The 21,078-nt window shown below is 44.4% G+C and overlaps 1 protein-coding gene across 6 annotated transcripts in view; it reads right to left on the bottom strand.

Annotated features, from left to right (window-relative positions):
- LOC146354078 (uncharacterized) overlaps positions 1–20,395 on the bottom strand; it is a 38,450-nt gene extending 18,055 nt beyond the window's left edge. For 2 of the 6 annotated variants that reach the window (XM_084838119.1, XM_084838118.1), the window contains exons 1-5: positions 20,263–20,395; positions 14,992–15,099; positions 10,489–10,564; positions 9,540–9,696; positions 8,979–9,024 (exon numbers count right to left, since the gene is read on the bottom strand). In XM_084838119.1, the coding sequence (XP_084694245.1) occupies positions 8,979–9,024; positions 9,540–9,696; positions 10,489–10,564; positions 14,992–15,099; positions 20,263–20,299 (424 nt within the window). In that variant the 5' untranslated portion in view covers positions 20,300–20,395. Of the gene's footprint in view, positions 1–8,978; positions 9,025–9,539; positions 9,697–10,488; positions 10,565–14,842; positions 14,967–14,991; positions 15,100–20,262 lie in introns of all 6 variants that reach the window. The other 4 variants (XM_084838121.1, XM_084838120.1, XM_084838122.1 and 1 more) reach the window with 3 other exon arrangements.
- Positions 20,396–21,078: the final 683 nt, after the last annotated feature.

Below are 21,078 nucleotides of genomic sequence, written 5' to 3'. Positions count from 1 at the left end.
ATGGTAGCATTTGGAAGCACCTTGAATCTGGCCCAGAGCTGCTCCGCATAGCATAGAATCCCCGAGCATTCTCCACAGAGAATGGCGTTGGGGAAGAAAGAGGAAGAAGACTTTTCTTCATATACAAACAGCTGTTGCTATGCTATTCCACTAGAAAATAGGTAGGGAAATACCATTAGTGGACCATCCCCTATTAGTAAAGACACTTTGCCAGTAGAGACACGAGTGGCTCCATAACCCTTACCCCTAGCAAAGCGCTGCAGGGGTATGGCTCCCTTTCCCCCTTATACCCAATGACAGCACTGCAGCCGAGGATATAGGCCAAACAGCTGAGCAGCAGTTGCCTCACCTTCACATTTCCCTGTTTCACTGAGTCCAGATTCACATGTTATGCAGCGGCAAACACAGGTTTACCAACAGATGAGCACATGCAGAGATCTATAGCCTATCCCAGCTCCCTTGAGTACCTATAACTTAAGTGTTGTGTTTGTTTCTCTGTCTCTCTCTCACGTGTGCACGCATGCTAAAGAGTCTTCTGGTCCCTGAAATTCTAACACATTTATTATGGCATAAGCTTTCATGGACTAGGGCTCTAGGAAATGAAAACCTATGCCATAATGTATTTTGTAGTTTTAAGATGCCACATGACACTTTGGGGGTGCTTTGTTTTGTCGCAACAGACTAACACAGCTCCCCCTCTGGAAACTATTCAGAACAGATTATGTTGAGCAGCTTTCCTTGTCCCTACGTGTGGACAGTTCTAGGGAAATGAAAAGATGAAGGGGCCAGGGAAATTGCAGATCAATCCCCAGCAACAAAAGAAACATAAGAGCAGCCCTGCTGGATCAGACTAAATGCCTATCTGGTTCAGCACAGTGCTCCCACAGGGGTCAGCCAGATGCCCATGGGTGGCAAAAAGCAGGACGTCCTGCTTGTGTTCCCAAGAAACTGGCATACAGGGGCAGATCACCTCATGGTGAATGTAACATATGGTCATCAAGACTAGCAGCCACTGATCGCCTTATCCTCCATGAATTTGTCTAATCCCCTTTTAAAGCTGTCCAAGTTGGCAGCCACCACAAGTTGTAGTAGCAAATTCCACAGTTTAACCATGTGCTATGTGAAGTAGTATTTCTTTTTGTCTATCCTAAATCTCCCACCAATCAGCTTCATTGGGTGACTTCAGGTTCTGGTATTATGAGGGGGGGGGGAGGGGAACTTCTTCCTCACAATACCATGCATAATTTTATACACCTTTATCATGTCCCCTCTTGCTCGCCTTTTTTCCTAAGCTAACACCCCCCAAACTTTGTAACCTTTCCTCACAACTTGTGGCTGTCCAGATGTTTTGGCCTACAACTCCCATCAGCCCTAGCTAGCATGGCCAATGGTGAGGGATCATGGGAGTTGTAGGCCAAAACATCTGGAGAACCATGAGTTGCACATTCCTGCTCTAGCCACTTGATCATTTTGGTTGCCTCTTTCTGCAACTTTCCCAGCTCTAAAATACTCTTTTTGAAATGCAGGGACCAGAACTGTACACCGTATTCCAAGTGTGATAGTGCAATAGAATTGTTTAAGAGCAGTATGATATTGGCAGTTTGATTTTCAATTCTTTTTCTAATTACACCCAACATGGAATTTGCCTTTTTCACAGCAGCCGCACACTGGGTTGACATCTTCATTGAGCTGTCCGCCACAACCCCAAGATCTCTTTCCTGGTCAGTCACCGCTAGCTCAGATCTCATCAGACTATAGTGGAAGTTCGGATTTTTTTGCCCCAGTATGCATCGCTTTACACTTGTTTACATCTGCCACTTCTCCTGGTTTTGAGAGATCCTTTTGGAGCTCTTTGCAATCCTTTGTGGTTTTAACCATCCTAAATAATTTGGCATCATCAGCAAACTTGGCTACTTCACTGTTCGCTCCTAATTTCAGATAATTTATGAACAAGTTAAAAAGCACTGGTCCCAATGACAGAATGATCTCAGTATGAATCCAAGGCAAACCATTCAACATCACAGTAATTCAAGTCTATGCCCCAACCACTGAGGCTGAAGAAGCTGAGGTTGATCGGTTCTATGAAGACCTACAACACCTTCTAGAACTAACCCCCAAAAAAGATGTCCTCTTCATCATAGGGGATTGGAATACCAAAGCAGGAAGAAATCACCGGGATAACAGGCAAGCATGGCCTTGGTGTACAAAATGAAGCAGGACAAAGGCTAAGAGAGTTTTGCCAAGAGAACACGCTGATCAGAGCAAACACTCTTTTCCAACAGCACAAGAGGCGACTCTACACATGGACATCACCAGATGGTCAATATCGAAATCAGCTTGATTATGTCCTTTGCAGCCAAAGATGGAGAAGCTCCATACAGTCAGTCAAACCAAGACCTGGAGCTGACTGTGGCTCAGATCATGAGCTGCTTCTTGCAAAATTTCGGCTTAAATTGAAGAATGTAGGGAAAACCACTAAACCATTCAGGTATGACCTAAATCATATCCCTTATGAATATACAGTGGAGGTGAGGAATAGATTTAAGGGATTAGACCTCATAGACAGAGTGCCTGAGGAACTATGGACGGAGGACCGTAACACTGTTCAGAAGGCAGCAACTCAATCCATCCCAAAGAAAAAGAAATGCAAGAAAGCAAAGTGGCGGTCTGATGAGGCTCTACAAGTAGCTGAGCAAAGAAGGGAAGCGAAAAGCAAGGGAGAAAGGGGAAGATATATCCAACTGAATGCAGAGTTCCAGAGAATAGCAAGGAGAGACAAGAAGGCTTTCTTAAATGAAATCGAGAAAAACAACAGAATGGGAAAGACTAGAGATCTCTTCAAGAAAATTGGAGATCTCAAGGGAATGTTTTGCGCAAAGACGGGCATGATAAAGGATAAAGAAGGCAGGGACCTAAAGGAAGCAGATGAGATTAAGAAGAGGTGGCAAGAATACACAGAAGAACTATACAGGAAAGATCTAAATGTCCCTGATAGCCATGATAGTGCGGTCACTGAACTTGAGCCGGACATCCTAGAGAGCGAAGTCAAGTGGGCCTTAGGAAGCATTACTAACAACAAAGCTAGCGGAGATGACAGTATTTCAGCTGAGCTATTTAATATCCTAAAAGATTTTAGGAAAATCCTAAATTTCCTAAAATATGATGCTGTTAAAGTGCTGCACTCAATATGCCAACAAATTTGGAACACTCAACAGTGGCCACAAGATTGGAAAAGGTCAGTTTACATTCCAATTCCAAAGAAGGGCAATGCCATAGAGTGTTCGAAGTACCGTACAATTGCACTCATTTCACATGCCAGCAAGGTTATGCTCAAAATCCTACAAGCTAGGCTTCAGCAGTATGTGAACCAAGAACTACCGGAAGTACAAGCTGGGTTTCGAAGAGGCAGAGAAACTAGAGATCAAATCGCCAACATTCGCTGGATCATGGAGAAAGCAAGAGAATTCCAGAAAAATGTCTATTTCTGCTTCATTGACTACGCTAAAACCTTTGATTGTGTGGATCACAACAAACTCTGGCAAATTCTTAAAGAGATGGGAGTACCAGACCACCTTACCTGTCTCCTGAGAAACCTGTATGAGGGACAAGAAGCAACAGTAAGAACCAGACATGGAACAACCGATTGGTTCAAAATTGGGAAAGGAGTACGACAAGGCTGTATATTGTCGCCCTGCTTATTTAATTTATATGCAAGGTACATCATGAGAAACGCCAGGTTGGATGAATCACAGGTTGGAATTAAGATTGCTGGGAGAATTATCAACAACCTCAGATATGCAGACGATACCACCGTAATGGCAGAAAGTGAAGAGGATCTCAAGAGCCTCTTCTTGAGGGTGAAAGTGGAGAGTGCAAAAGCTGGTTTGAAACTCAACATTAAAAAAACTAAGATCATGGCATCTGGCCCCATCACTTCCTGGCATATAGAAGGGGAAGAAATGGAAGCAGTGACAGATTTTATTTTCTTGGGCTCCAAGATCACCGCAGATGGTGACTGCAGCCATGAAATTAAAAGATGCTTGCTCCTTGGGAGGAAAGCTATGGCAAACCTAGACAGCATAGTAAGAAGCAGAGACATCACCTTGCCAACAAAGGTTCGTATAATCAAAGCTATGGTTTTCCCAGTAGCAACGTATGGCTGTGAGAGCTGGACTATAAGGAAGACTGAGCGTCAAAGAATTGATGCCTTTGAACTGTGGTGCTGAAGAAGACTCTTACGAGTCCCCTGGACTGCAAGGAGGTCAAATCAGTCCATCCTAAAGGAAATCAACCCTGAGTGCTCATTGGAAGGACAGATACTGAAGCTCAAATATTTTGGCCACCTAATGCGAAAAGAAAACTCCCTGGAAAAGACCCTGATGCTGGGAAAGATTGAAGGCAAAAGGAGAAGAGGACGGCAGAGGATGAGATGGCTAGATAGCATCACCGATGAAATGAATATGGTCTTGAGCATAATCCGGGAGAGAGCGGAGGACAGGAAGGCCTGGCGTGCTATGGTCCATGGGGTCACAAAGTGTCAGACAAGACTTAACGACTGAACAACAGCAAACTGTTTAGATCCTTCCATTGCAAGAATTGACCATTTATTTCTACTCTCTCTTTCTGTTCCTTAATCAGTTCCAATTCATAGGTGGATGTCTCCTCTTATCTGATGACTTCTAGGTTTGTTCAGGAATCTTTGGTGAGGGACTTTGTCAAACGCCTTTTGAAAGTCCAAGTACAGAATGTCTACTGGATCACCCCTGTCCACATGTTTATCGACACACTCAAAGCACTCTAAAAGGTTAGTGAGACAGGATATATCTTTATGGAAGCTATGCTGATTATTCTTCAGCAGGGCTAGTCCTTCTGTCTGCTTACTAATTTTATCTTTAATAATGCTTTCCACCAATTTACCTGGAGTAGACGTTAAGTTAACCAGCCTGTAATTTCTTGGATCCCCCTGGATCCTTATATCTCACGCTAGGTACTGGGCTTCATACAGGATCAAGCCTGTTTGTGTTTTGAAAGGCTCATTATGTCAAAGTCTGAGAACCTTCTGGTGTGCAAGCTTTTGAGCGCATGAAGATCTTCATCATATTTTTAGGCTTCCAGACAGCAATGGTATAATCACAAAATGTCTGGCACTTCAAAGACATACACAATAAAGTGACTTGCCAGAGGTTAAGGACTGTCATAGAACACAAGAACACAACACAGACATAGCTAGATATTGCACAGATTGCTGCTGCAAGGCAATCATGTAGAAACACACCAGCCTTGCCTGCATGGTTTATAAAAGGGATGACAATCTGTGAGTCCAAGAAGGTGGGTGTCAGAATCAGAAAGGGAAAAACACCTGCTAAAGGAGACAGAAACAGTTCACTGACAAAGGGGAGGCAGAGCTAGCTGAGAAGCCTTTCCACATGTACAGAGCCTCTCAGCACCCTGCAGAGCACAGGTTCTTAGGGCACACAAAAGACTGAAGTTTCCTGCTTTGAGCCAGCTTACTATCTAGCATCTTTGTTGGCCTGGTGGACAAATCAGAAGATAAGGAGGAAGCATGTCTGCATGGAAACTTCTCCGTGCTTTCAGTTTGGCAGTTTAGCTGAAAATGCAAGAAAAGCCCCAACCATCCCATTCCCCCCCACACACACACACACACAAAGCAAAGGAGCCTTTGGCAAAGAGTACCCTTAAGATGATATCACTTCTTGGGGTGGTAGAGAATATGCTGCCTGCCCTAGTCCTGCAGTTTGCCTTTCTGTAGCTCAGCCATGCAAGGGAACAGCATGGGCTGATAGATCCTCAACAAGAATGAAAACCGCAAGCTTAAATTGGTGCTGTTGATGACCTATGAAGCCCTAAACAAAGTAGGCCCTAAATAAATTAAGCAACTGCCTCCACCCCTATTGCTCTATTTGACCGACCAGGAATGTTCTCTAAAGTATTCCAGCTATGCACCAACCAGATCAGGATGCACAGAGAGATGTTCTCTGCCCCTTAATTTTGGAATTCTCTTCCCCTGGAGATTCACCAAAGCCCACACCCTGTGCATCTTCTGGAACAGGTGCAAAACATTTTTATTTAGGCTGGCTTTTAATGGCTAGGGATAAGGTAGAATAATTAGCATACTGTTACCCCATCTTAAGCCCTTGGAATGGAGCAGACTATTAGCCTGCCTAAATTAGATGGACAGATAGTTTCCTATAGAGGTGGCAGCCCTTGAAGGAGGGATCCTTGTAAGAGTCTGGTTATAATAAGTCCATACTTGCATTGCCATATGAAACATTAACATGCAAGTATCCCTCCTACAAAGAGGATATTGACAATCCCATTTTGCAAACAGAGGAACAAAGTGTTGGAATAACAAAGGCGGGGGATCATACCAAATAAACGTGCAAGCTACTGGTTAATTTGTCCTTAGGGCATCTCTACACCAGCCTAAAATCCTGCATTTAAAACGGAAGCAGAAAGCCCCGTTTTAAATGGAGGATCATGACTCCCCTTTTCACCCCTTTTCATGTGCTTCCTTTTCCCCCATCCCTTCCCCTGTGCCTTCTCCCCATATCTGAGTCTTCCATTATCTTTCATTGATCTCCCTCCTCTTCTTGCTGCTTTTCCTCTTTTGAAGGAGAAAACTGAAGCGGAACACAAGGGGGCAATTTGATAGCTCATTATCTGTGATCTATTTAAAAACGGGACAAAGGGCATTTAGTGCAGGAGATGCCCTGGAGGGTCACGGCAGGGTCATGGCTTCACAGGCATCATGTAAAGAGCCTGCAAACTTCGGTGTGAAGGAGCAATCTCAATCACAGGATAAAAGCTCCATTTGAAGGAGCCCTTGAAGAAGAACAGTTAAAACTAACTGTTTTAAAACAGTTAGTAGGCACAATAAGAAGAGTCACTCAGGGTGCTGAGCTAATTAACAACTCTGGATGCATCAAAGAGTATTGGGTGCAAACATGGGATCACAGAGAGGAAGATGTTGTGTAGCATATAAGTTTCCTTTTAGCTTGGCTTTCTTGTGCATAAAAAGACTGGCATGTTCAGTATGTTCTCTAGTAGCAGTGGATTCATTCTATTAGAAGCCTGACCCAATTAGCGCTGCTGTTTTATCCTTCTGGCAATTAACTAGGTAACTATCTGTTTATGACAAGTAATATTTGTCAAGCTGTTTGCTTTCTTGATTGTCTGATTTATTGAGCCATTTGTGCTAACATTTGTTGTTTATTCGCTCAGTCGCTTCCGACTCTTCGTGACTTCATGGACCAGCCCATGCCAGAGCTTCCTGTCGGCCGTCGCCACCCCCAACTCCCCCAAGGTCAAGTCTGTCACCTCCAGAATATCATCCATCCATCTTGCCCTTGCTCGGCCCCTCTTCCTTTTGCCTTCCACTTTCCCTAGCATCAGCATCTTCTCCAGGGTATCCTGTCTCTCATTATGTGGCCAAAGTACTTCAGTTTTGCCTTTCATATCATTCCCTCAAGTAAGCAGTCTGGCTCTATTTCCTGGGGTATGGACTGGTTTGATCTTCTTGCAGTCCAAGGCATTCTCGGTTACTACGGGGAACTACAGGGAATACCATTATGCTAACATAAAGATATGTAATAGCATAGAAACCAAAGGCCACAGTGGTGATGGGCTGTTTTGTCCAAAAACTTCGAGATCTTGCTCAAAACCCATCAACAACTCTACAATTCATCTGGGCCTATAGGAAGAACAACTTTTTTTTCAATTCTGTATCTTGAGCAGAAACAAAAAGGTAATCCTTTTCTTCTGAAGATAATAATCCTACAACACCAAAGGACATGTGAAATGAGCCAAAAGCCAGGACTGATTTATCCGAGAGCCAGCTAAGTGCAGGTTTAACACAGGTTATTTATCCTAATAGCAATGAAAGCCTATAGCCATTTTCAGACTGACCATTCATCTAAGGAGGAGAAAAAACTGTATATAAAGCCATATGGAGCTCCCCAGTCATCAGCAGTGTAGCAAAACTGAAAGCATATATGCCAATTCAGAGCTCCTTAATTAGTAATCTTGGGGATGCTAGGGATTTTTTTTTAAATTATTCTTTTAATAGTGACATTCAATTATTACATAGTCAATACACATCACACCACAGGGGCAAACTAGCATGTTGGCAGCAAACCTTGTGTTTGATTTCCTATAAGGCCAAGGGCTGTGGGGGACACAGACATTTAAAGTGCAGCATAGGCTGGCAGGAAGGTAGTCCTTTGCCTTACCCATGCTTTTGTCCTCCTCCCAAAAACAGCTTTTCCCAAGGATATTTTTCTCCCGGTGTGACTCTAAAACAGGTAGTAACCTGCAATGGAAAAGAAACCCATTTGGGGAGAAGTGGTTTCAGGAGCAAAAGCATAGGTGCAAGAAGGGATCAGCACAGTACCTCACTCCTGCCGTATTTTAAAATTGCCCCTGTCCCCAAGTATTCAATACAGGCTGCATTTTGACATGCAGGTTGTGTCACCGTAACTAGTTTTTCCTATAGTAAGTTTATAGAATACCATATGTCCTGCTCTGCCGCTTACATTAACATCATTTGGACAGAGAACGTTGCCATTTATAGCATTTCAACATTCAGTTATATAGTGTAAAACCCATTATTAAAGAGCATGATCATTGTAAATCAGAGTATTTTTTTTTAATAACCTGCTCTTTCACATACCGCGACTCAGAATTTCCTAACTTCCAGAGGGTAGCTGTTTTACCCTATTTTGCAGTGAAAACAACAAGGAGTGTTGTAGCATCTTAAAGACCTTTATGCAGGCATAAACATTTGTGGACTAGAGTCCACTTCATCAGATGTCATCTCATGAATGTTGTGCAACCCTCTTCTTATGTCAGAATGAAATTGTTAGTCTTCAAGGTGCCACAATACCCTTTGTTGTTTATGCATCCTCAGAATGCAATGAGGTACAGTGTGTTGGCAGCAAAATGATGGTAGGGAATCTTACCAGAAAAATCTTCATTGCCCAGGACGGACGTCACTGGATCATACCACTGAAACCAGTTTTAAAAAATCATATAGTCAGAACAGTGTAAATAAGTTGGCCACAAAGATACATGTGCATCAGAAACAAGAGACAATTATTAAGAATCAGAAAGTCTAGGGGGGGTGTTAATTTGGATTTGGGATTTTAGGTTTAGAAGACTGGAATGCTGCTAGGGACTCTTCTCAAACTGGACTAGAAGTCTTACTGCCAAGTTACAAAGGTCAGTTGCATATTCTTCCTGCTTTTGACTGGCAGGCTGTAGCATTTAAAGAACATTTGCCATTCCCTGGGTACAGTAAACACAACACTGACGGGAAGACTGCAAGCATGGAAAAACCCATCATTTAGATATGAACACAGGAAAATCATACAAATCAGGTCTTTAGCAAAGCACACCTACCCTCTCAAGTGTCCTGATAGAGGTCCCAGGAAAAGAGCATAATAAAGACACCAGTCAGAGTACTTTTGTTATTCACATTAACTTCTCCATCTTAATTCCTTTGGATGATTTAATGTTCCCACCTCAAGCAGCCTGGGAGCTCTGACCAGCTGTTGAATAGCAACAGCTAGCAACTTCCCATTCAAAGCCAGACGCAGGAAGTAGCGCCCTCTTCCTTGGGCTGTCAGCACCTTCTCACAAGAATTCGTTTTCTCAATCATCATTGACAGAAGGGTCATGCTATAGGGAAAAAAGATCTTGTTACTATGAACTCCACTTTACTTTTAAGTCTTGCTGCGTCAACTGAATAGAAACATTGTTCCGTTTACTTAAAATGGGGGTCAAAAATTATGTGTCTCTGGCAATTCCTTGCTTGATGCATCTCAAGGATCAGCACTAAGGATTCTTGGAACTGTGAATTCCTCTCCAAAGGAAAATTCTCCCCCCAAACAGCCATTGCTCACGATATATACATTTAAACTAAAAACAAGGTAACACAAAAAATAAACCCTCCAGGCCTGATTAAAAACTAGGATCATCTTTAATTATGGGGCAACTGTAGTACAACTTTTTATAAGTATCGAGTTAAAAGAACAATAGTGAGAGGAAGACAAGAAAAGCCAGAAGACTAAGGGCTTTTCCACACGAGGCATTTATCATGCACTCGTCATTCCCTAATCATGGTTGTTTACTGGTCCTTTAGACCACATTGTGACCCTCCACTTTCAGTTCTGTGTCTAAAGCACACTTTCACTGAGTTTTTTTAGATCAGGGAAAGTGCAGTATTTAATTGTAAAAGGGAAAGAAAACACCTTTTCCACTTGTGTATTTGCACAATTTCTCTATGCAACAGTGCTACCTAGAGGTTACGTAGCAGAAATACAGGAAAGGAAATACTATCCGCGTAGTGCTGGGATCTCAATTCTCCAACAAAACCAAAAGTAGATACAGCCAATTAACAGCCTCATAATGGAAAACTCCAAGTCCTTCTCATCTCTACAGCATCACAAAGTGCTATTACAGACCACCCACCTCTGATGGGTCACCTGCTGTGGAAGCTGTTCTACCCAGTGCCAATAGTCCTTTCTCTTGAAACCCAGAACTGGCTCTGAAGGAGACAAGAAGACTTCCTTTAGCAAGAATGATAACAGAGGGGTGTGTTACAGTGCACACCCAAATACCATGAACACCATTTCCTTACTGCCAGAAGTTAGTAAATTAGAGCACATGTACATCAGACACAGAACTTTGGGGTTCAGAGTGCCGCTGCAGTCTACTGCCACTACAGAGGAACAGGGGAGCATCTGGTTCACTCTGCACATGCAACAACCATCTGTGCCTGGCCAAAAGCCTACCACAGTCTGTGCAGGTGTGAAGTTTTCTATATATTTTTTTTTAACAACCTTTGTACCAGCACAAACTTTCATCCGACTTTGCACATGCATAGATGGTTGATATCTGAACGGCATGAACTGCCCACCCTCTTTGGTCTCCATGCTGCAATGGTGGGCAAATTGCCACTGCAAAATCCCTCACAGAGTGTGCCTGATCCACATTGCAATCTTAAGCCAATTTTAAACTGCATTTGTTAAGGGAACTCTGAAAACTAGTTTTGTGAGATTCCCAGCTTTTCTCTGCATCACAGAACTATAATGGTCAGGGAAGGAGCCTGTGGGAAGGAGGACCAGCCAGCCGTACCAGGTGGATCCTGAGCCTGCTTCTGCCCCTGCCAAACAGGTACTTAAGGCGGGGCTGCCAGAGGCAGCACCTCAGCATGTGCCTCGATGTTGCACCAAGTGTGACACTAAGTGCGCACTTAGTGTCACACTTGGCGTCGCATGGAACAGCACCTGAAGACCCACCCACCTGCCTCTCCAGAGACACCAGCAGCCACAGCTACCAGCAGCAAATAGCAGCAGCAGGGGGCAGCAGCTTTAAAGACCAGGGAGAAAGGGGCAAATGTAGGTTTTATCTGCTCCTTCTTAGCCGCTATTCTCTTTTATCTCTTTTATATTCTTTTACACTGTTGTACATTTTATATCCTAACATTTTAATATGTGCCTGGGAGGACTATTGAGCAACTCAGGGGGTCGGAGAGGTGCCACCATAACTGTGGTCACAGGCAGGGGGAGGTATGGCATTGGGGGATTAACAGGCCAACTAAGAAGAGGGGCTAGACACCTTACAGCTGTCCCCTCTTCTGGTTCTTCCCCCAACCTGATGGTTACTGGCAGCCTTACCAGTCTGCCCTTGGGCCTGGTGGTGCTGCTGCTGAATGTCAGGTCGGCCCAAAATAAAATCTCCCTTATCCATGATTTGATTGTGGATGAGGGGGCTGACCTGGTATGTATTACTGAGACCTGGGTGGGGGAACTGGGAGGGGTCACTCTCTCCCAGCTGTGCCCTCCTGGGTACTCAGTGCAGCACCAACACCGACTCGAGGGTTGAGGAGGGGGGGTTTCCGTGGTCTACAGGAATTCAATCTCCCTCTCTAGGCTTCCTGCTCATTCGAGTGCAGATCTTGAGTGTTTGTACCTTGTGTTGGGTACCCAGGACAGATTAGGGATTCTGTTGGTGTACCGCCCACCCCGCTGCCCATCAGACTTCCTGCCTGAGCTGACGGAGGTGGTCTCGGACTTGGTGTTGAGGACCCCCAGGATGATGGTCCTGGGGGATCTTAACTTCCATGCCGAGGCCGCTGTATCCGGGGCGGCTCAGGACTTCAAGGCCGCCATGACAACCATGGGGCTGTCCCAACATGTCATCAGCTCAACGCATATAAAAGGACACACGCTTGATCTGGTTTTCTCGACTGGGCAGGAGGATGGTGATCTGAAAGTGGAGGAATTAACATCTGTCCCTTTGTCATGGTCAGATCACTTCCTGCTGAGGTTTAGTCTCCTGGCAGCCTTCTCCCTCTGCAAGGGTGGGGGACCTATTAAAATGGTCCGCCCCTGGAGGCTAATGGATTCCGATGGATTCCAGAGGGCTTTGGGGGATTTTCCTGCTGGTATGGCTGGTGCGCCTGTCGAAGCCCAGGTCGCTCTGTGGAATGCAGAGATGACTCGGGCGGTTGACACGATCATGCCCAAGCGCCCTCTCCCTCTGAGCAGAGTCTGGCCAGCTCCTTGGTATACACCTGAGCTGAGGGCGATGAGGCAAGAGGGGAGACGGCTAGAACGCAGGTGGAGGAAAACTCATGCTGAGTCTGACCGAACACAGGTAAGAGCCCACTATCAAGCCTACGCTGTGGCGGTGAGGGTGGCAAAGAGGAAGTTCTTTTCCACCAGCATTGCCTCTTCTCAGTGTCGTCCAATGGAGATTTTCTGAGTGGTTTGTGGCCTGTTACATTCTGGGCCAGGGAGACGGTGGAACCCTTGGTAGCACGCTGTGATAAGTTTGCAAGGCACTTTGAAGATAAAGTCGCTCAGGTTTGTCATGAATTGGACACCACCATTAATGCAGTTCCATTGGTAGAGGCATTCAGAGCACCATCTGGTCCAGTTTTATTGGATGAGTTTCAGTTACTGAGGCCTGAGGATGCGGACAAGGTGCTTGGCCAAGTCCAATGGACCACTTGTGTGCTTGACCCTTGCCCTTCATGGCTTATTAAATCAAACAAGGAGGGGATGTCCAGCAGGGTCAAGGAGGTTGTAAATTCCTCCTTGAGAGAGGGAGTGGCGCCTGCCACTTTAAAAGAGGTGGTAATTAGACCACTCCTGAAAAAGCCTAACCTGGACCCAGAGGATGTTAACAATTATAGGCCAGTGGCCAACATCCCCTTCCTGGGCAAGGTGCTTGAGCGGGTGGTTGTAGGACAGCTCCAGGCACTCTTGAATGAAACGGATTATCTAGATCTATTTCAATCAGGCTTCAGGCCTGGTTTTGGAACGGAAACTGCCTTGGTCGCCCTGTGGGATGACCTCTGCCGGGAGAGGGACAGGGGGAGTGCGACCCTGTTGATTCACCTGGACCTCTCAGCGGCTTTTGATACCATCGACCATGGTATCCTTCTGGATAGGTTGTCTGGGTTGGGAGTTGGAGGCACTGCACTGCAGTGGTTCCGCTCCTACTTGGATGGTCGATTCCAGAAGGGAGTGCTGGGGGATTATTGCTCTGTGCCATGGCAATTGTGCCATGGGGTTCCACAGGCCTCTATTTTATCCCCCATGCTGTTTAACATCTACATGAAACCGCTGGGGAAGGTTATCCAGAGGCGTGGACTGAGGTGCCATCAATATGCGGATGACACCCAGCTTTACCTCTCTTTCTCATCAAAACCAGGTGAGGCAGTGGCTGTTCTGAATCAGTGCCTGGGCACGGTAATGGACTGGATGAGGGCCAATAAACTGAAACTCAATCCAGACAAGATGGAGGTACTGTTAGTGGGTGGTTCGTCTGCCCGGCTAGGTGATATTCAACCTGTTCTGGAGGGGGTTGCACTCCCCCTAAAGGATCAGGTTCATAGTTTGGGGGTGCTCTTGGATCCAGAACTGTCACTTGAGGCACAGGTGAACTCAGTGGCACGGAGCACTTTTTATCAGCTTAGGCTGGTATACCAACTACGCCCTTATCTGGACAGAGATAGCCTAGCTACAGTTATCCATGCTCGGATAACTTCTTGTCTGGATTACTGCAATGCGTTATACGTGGGGCTGCCTTTGAAAATGGTCCAGAAACTTCAGCTGGTCCAAATTAGGGCAGCAAGATCGTTAACGGGGACTGGCCAGCAACTTCATAGTATGCCAGTACTTTTCCAGCTGCACTGGCTGCCAGTCCATTTCCGGGTCTGATTCAAAGTGCTGGTATTAACATTTAAAGCCCTTAACAGCTTGGGGCCAGGTTACCTGAAGGATCGCCTCCTCCCATATGTGCCTGCCCGGACCTTAAGATCATTGTCAGCAGTTAAAATGTTTATATGTGTAATCTGTAATTTATAGACATACCCTTCGTTTGCATGCATTATTTCAGATATAGAATACGGGTTTTCTGATTACAGAAAGGGGTAACAGGGATTCATGCCACTGTATATTACAGTAAGAGGAGTGCTTCATGCATCCATCCTTCCCCTTGTATCTACTTCTCCTGAATTTTGAGCTTTCCTTGGTCCTTAGATGATTCATCTTTATGCACCGTACACTTTTTATTGATATAAGCCATTGTTGAGTGCTCTATAAGCAGAAGACCTGGGAATAAACAGACTGAAAAATGCATGAACAACAAACAAACAATGCATCTGCATGGAACTTCCAGCCTTCCTTATTCAATGCTGCAGTGTTAAACCAGATGCATGAGACATGGGCCTTCAAAAAAGAAGGTACAATGACAAAGGAGAAGGTACTGACAAACTCCATACTGATACATATTCAAAATACTTATAGCCCACCTTTCCTTATACAGTTCAAAGCTGGTCCAGTCCTGCTAGTTACTGTCTCCTTCTACAGGGCAACCATCTCTTAAAAAAAACAAAAAACAAACCCTCCACGTGTACTTATCCACAAAGTGTCCACCTATGGAACAGAAAAAAACACTCACGTTTTATTCCTTTCCGAAGGATCATCTCCAGAATCTCACAAAAGGGCTGAATGTGTGGAGAGGTGTCTTTGTAAGGGCTGCTGCTTCCCTGGAGGTTGAGAATGCAGACTGCAAGAAAGCAGCGCGCGCGCACACACGCACACACACACACACACGTTACATTGCAAATACAGACCAGAGATGGAAAAAGTTAAATCTTTTCTTTGCATTTTTGCTATAACCTTTTTCTTCTGCAGGATGCCATAGTTCTAAGCTGCATCCAGGGCTTGCCCAATTTTGCAGCCTAAGATGGAGGACAAAATGGTGCCCCCCTCTCCAGTCCATGTACAGAAGTAAACCAGACTGGCAGCTGAATCTTACTTCAACACTGGCAACAGGGCATCATCCTCCACGGCATATGATGACAGCAGGCTAACTTAGGAGGCAGAGGAGAGGCCATGTAGCACACACAGCTCTGTCCTCCAGCACCTTGCTGCTGCTCCCTGCCCCCTCCCCGCAGCATCTGCTGCCTGAGGTAGCCACCTCAACTCTGCCTCATGGTAGGGCTTGCCCTAGCTGAATCACTTGTTGAAAACACAGAAGTGTTAACCAACTATGCCTATAATGGCTGCTCACTCATTTTGTAGAATAAATGTTTAATTTATTTATCAAAAGATATATATTAAACTTCCATCTATCCAAACTTAGGCTCTATGACAGACTGTTGTGTTTAATGATTTCAGTAAATGAATGAATTGAATGAAATGAGACCTCGAAGTGTTTAACTTTCAGCTATAACATTTGGCTTTTTTCTTTTTTTAAGAAGTTGCTGTCATGGTGTTAGAAAACAATACACCTGCACTGGGGACTAGAAACAAACAACTTTCCTTTGGAAGAATATCTAACACCCAGCAAGTAGAGCAAAATGTGTGTTGATTCTAAACAGAGAATTTAGATGTCCTGGTTGCAAATAGTGGACATTGCTAGCATATAACGTTATTGGCATAAAACCTTCCTGGGTTTAATCATGATCAAATTCAATCGTCCTGCAAGGATGGTCAGCAAGAACAGCATACCACAGAGTCTGGGAAGGCCATTTAAAGGAGATTATAGTGTGGGCCAGCTCCCCAGCACCATCCCCCAAAGTGGCTAGCTGGCAAGTCCTAATGTCACAGAAGCCACCCCACCTTATTTCTTTTGCCTCTGGATTGGCAACTGGAAGGCAGGGCTAGATGTCTTTCCTCTGAAGGAAAGATTTAATCTAGGAGCAGGCTTGGGTCTGGTCAGCTCCTGGATGGGGGGCCACATGGCAACCCCATGTATACCATGTATACCACTACTCTGAGTTCCATGATGGAAAAAAGGCAGGATATACATTTACTAGGTAAATAAGGGTGCAATCCTATGCATGTTTAGACAGAAAACAATCCTACAACTCCTATAACTTTTTTCTGGCTAAACATGCATAGTAATGAACCCTAAATAAATTAGGGACTAGCCTCTTAGTGGCCCTTTACAGTTTTGTGCACATTGATAGTACTGCACAAGTAACAGATTTATTTATTTATTTATTTATTTATTTATTTATTTATTTTTAAATGCTACTCTGTTGAGAGCTGATTTTCAAGGGCAGATAGTCTTGAGGAAAAGTTTACACAATACAGCAGACTAATTAGAAAAATAGTAGCGTAGGATTTGTTTTTGCTCACATTATTTCCATTTCTCTCATTATTCAACAAAGGGTCATCCCTCCCCCACCAATTTCATCAGCCTGCTACTCATTCTTCCAGTTGGAAAAACTCCCTCCCATGATCAAAGCAGTCTTAAAGTTAATTAGAATTAGAAAGCAATTAATCCTTATCTATATTGTCATTCTGGAGACTAGATATATGTATACAAAGCAGCCAACGTTCAATGTAGCTTTTTATTTTTGTTACTGTAATTATGTTTATGATTATTTCTTAAAATTCAATTACTTCCCCCTTCCCCCTCCCCATAAAAGTCTACACTTGTATTTCTGCCTCTTCTTGGAGAGACATTAAGAACTTTTCTAAATTAGACATTTATCGTGCACTCATCATTCCCTACTCACGATTGTTTACGAGTTCTTTAGATGATGTCATGACCCTCCAGTTTTGGTTCTGTGACTACAGAGCACTTTTGGTAAGTTTTTTTTTTACAGCAGGGAAAATGCAATATTTAATTGTAAAAGTGAAGGGAAATGCTTTTTCACGTGTGCATTTGTGTTATTCCGCTATACCACAGTACCCCCAAGAGGTTATGTAGGAGAAAAGCAGGAAAGGAAACACTCTTCATGTAGTGCTCGGATCTCAATTCTACGATAAAACCAAAACTAGATATAGTGGATTAACAACCAATTAACAGCCTCATGCAGAAAAGCTCTAAGTGACAGTCCAAGTGACTCCGGGGTGTTTGCTGTAATATGCTTTATAGGGCATATTACATGAAAATTGTCCAGAAGCTGCAGCCAGTACAAAACTGTGGTGGAACACAGGATGCTGCCTTATACTGAGTCAGACTGTTGGTCCATCTAGCCTAGTATTGTCAATACTGATTGGCAGCAATGGTTCTCCAGCAATGGTTCTCCAGCAATGGTTCTCCAGCAATGGTTCTCAGGCAAGATTCTTTCCCTGCCCTACCTGGAGAAGCCAGGGATCGAACCTGGGACCTTCTGCATGCAAAGCAGGTGCTCTATCATGCAATGCAGTGTTGGTGCTAGACGCAGAGCGTATATGTCTCCTATTCTTGTTTAGTTTCACTGGCTGCCTACTTGTTTAAAGAAATGATTCAAGGTGCTTGATTATATCTTTAGAGCACTAAACGGCTGGTATCTAGAGAAGCCTCTCCCTGACCCTCACGTGAACTTCCTTGTCCTTTAAGATAATCTTGTGGGGAATTAGTCATGATTCACTTGTCCCATTGATTTCAATGGATCTACTCGAAGCATGACTAAGTGTGCATCCAGCCCTGTGTCTATAAACCATCCCAGGTGCTCTTGGAGTAGAAGGGTGGTAAATAAATATTTTAAATAAATAAATATAATGTCACAAAGTCATAAGCTAACAGCCAGCTTCTGCAAATCTTGATTGTTCTCTAGAGTGCACACTCCACCTATTATTCCATAGGCCAACTTGGAGAGATATTTTCCTCCAACAAAGCTTCTCTTTTGCCAGCTGGATAATACTGCAATATGTGTGTGTACACCTATTTTTATCTATTATTGTATGTATATTCCATCTTTATTCCCAAGAGCTCAGGGTAGTGTACATGGTTATTCTCCCACTTTATCCTCACTACAACCCTGTGAGGGAAGTTAGGCTGGGAGATAGTGAATAGCCCATGGTAATCCAGTGTGTTGCGTTCATGGCTAAAGTTGACTATCCCTAGTTTTCCATTTCTTATTTGAAACAAAACAGAGCTGCAGGAACACCCTGAATAAGGAACTGAACTTTATATGGTCCTCAGTGGAGATTTTAACCCAGGTCTAGTCAAACATTCTAACCACACCACCACACTGGTTCCCAGCTCTATTCCTCTTGAGTCTACTTTTGAGATACTGGTTCATCAAGAGACTAATGCTGGGGGGGACAGATGGATGTGCACACAGAAAAAGGAACATAATGGAGGAAACAATGATAATTACCAGCACAATCTTATACGTTTCTACTCAGAAATAAGTCCTATTTTGTTCAACTGGACTTATTCTCAGGTAAGTAATTAGATATAGGATTACAACCTAAAAATAAGAGGGGATAAGGAAGCCACCATAGTGTTGCTAGATGAAAATGGTGAAATAATTTTCAGATAATAATAGATCTTCAACACTATCTGATGAAGATCTTATCTACAAAAGCTCATGCCACAATAAATGTATTAAGTTTGTAAGGTGCCAGAGGACGCATTGGCTATTAGAAAGGCCATTTATACAGCAGTATGGGCATTTTGGAAAAAGGGACATCCATTATTATTATTATTATTATTATTGAAGCTGCCATGTTTTGGAATAAGAGTCAGCCTCTTAACATAGAGAACATCTAGAAAGGCTGAAGCTACCATGGGTATACATTTGTTCATAGTAGTGCCAGTACAGACAAGTTGCTTTGTAAGACATTCCTTCCTGGAAAGTAAAATTGTTGACTTTGTGGGGTTTCAAACCTTAGAATAGTCAGTATTCCAACCCCAGCCACTTTATCTCCTATTGCTTACGGTGTGAGATTTTGTTTAAAGTAACATAGGACTCTACTGAAAGTACAGTACTTCTAGAGAAAAATAATCTAGCTTATTCTGCATAAATTTAGGCTACAATCCTACACACACTTCCCTGGGAGTAAGTCCCATTGAACATAATGGGACTTAGTTCTGAGTGAACATACATAGGCCTGTGTTGTTCAAGTTCCTTTTAGCCTTCTCCCTCTGCAGAAAAACTGCCTTGTGGAGCTGCAGCGTTTGAACACTTTCCCCTGTGAGTTGTCTCCATAAAAGATGCCATTTCATTATGTAAAACAAATATGGCAATAAGGAAGGAATGTTTCCCATGGTTCTCTTTCTCTGGCATCAAAGATGGCCACATCTTCAGATGGAATGTTAGATGAAGTGGCCTGATATGGGAACTAAGAATATTTTCACATGGGGTGGTGAAGGAGACAAGTCTCAAGGAGGGTGTGTGTCTCCTGCATGCCCAGCAACCTCCTAATATAAGAATGCAATGCAAAAGGAGGATCCCCCCCGAAATTCCTTCCCTCAGCATAAATGACATCTGCCACTACAGCATCCAAGGACGACTATCATTGCCATGGGTGACAATGTCACTTGGTGTAAGCACCAGTAGCAACCAAAAACTGTCCCAGTGATGGTTATCTTGCAGATTTTGGGATAGTACTGCTTACCAGTTCTCTGACGCCACACATATTTAAGGTGGGCACAATAAATCCAATCTTAAATCGACCAACAGGGTTGTACATTGTACTGTAAGTTCAACTGAAATCTCACAAGCTTCGGGGGGGGGGGGCGACAACACATATTTAGTAACGGGAGGTGTTAATCTGTTTGCCAGGTAACAGATCCCTTCCATGTGACATCTCCATGGTAACTACGCACAAAATTAGGACAGCTCTGCCCGACTCCCAAATCTTATGATTATATCAAGACACCTGTTCTGACTGAAAGACGTCAATAAGGCTCTCTCACACTTCCTTTCACCCCAATTACCTTGCATAGCCCGCCGCTCCCCGCCGCCCCCTGCATCTCAGCCCCACACTTCCATCCTCTCACCTTTGAGGGTTCCCAGCAGCGGCTCTTTCCCACTCATGCTGCTCGCCCTTGCCTTGCCTTGCCCGCCCCAGCCTCCCCCTCCAGCGAGCTCCAGCAGAACCTCCGCTCGTGGAGGTGGAAACCGCCAGCAAGCGAGCGTTCCCTTCCGCAAACAGAAGGCAGCGTTCTGGGAGAGCTCATTCTCCCTGCAAGCGGGGGAGACGAGGAGGGAAAAACAGAGGGGGGCGGGCAGGGAGACAGAACTGACAGCACTTTGCTTAATGGTTGGGGGGGAATAGGGGGTGGGAAAAACACCTTAGCTTTTCTAGAAGGGACCCTCCCCCCGTGTAACGATGAGATACTGGATATTCCTTCTCTCCCCTCTCCTCCATTTAGGCTTTTCTGCCAGTTTGGGAACGTTGATACTTCAGACCCTGCAACAAGTCCCCATCCCCGGGCGCAAAGCAAGGTTTAGGGCGCAACCTGACGCATGTTTAGACAGAAAAAGGGAATTGTGGGACAAGTTTCTGTCGAAACATACATTCGATTATGTCCTTAATGGAGTTTGATTCCCTAAATCTCAACGCTAGTTCCCAATGGGTTTAGCTACAGCGTCGGAAGGGGGGGTATTATTTAACACGTGTGCTACATATTAGTACCTCCCTGAAGGCTTACACGCGCGCACACTCCGCCCCTTCTCCGCACCCGCCGCATACTTTTGAAAAAAGAGCTCTTCGCTCAAGCCAACCGTTTTTGGTTGATGGTGCAATCTTTTGTAAGGAATAAGCTCTTGCAACTGCAAAGGTAGCAGCCATCGGCAGGCCGCGCCGCCTGTGG

Source organism: Heloderma suspectum, chromosome 2, assembly GCF_057233095.1.
Source record: "Heloderma suspectum isolate Gila_16-S chromosome 2, 16-S_ref, whole genome shotgun sequence".
Taxonomy (NCBI): Eukaryota; Metazoa; Chordata; class Lepidosauria; order Squamata; family Helodermatidae; genus Heloderma; species Heloderma suspectum.
The sequence above is the reverse complement of the archived record's forward strand: the minus strand, read 5'-3'. Positions and strand labels throughout refer to the sequence as shown.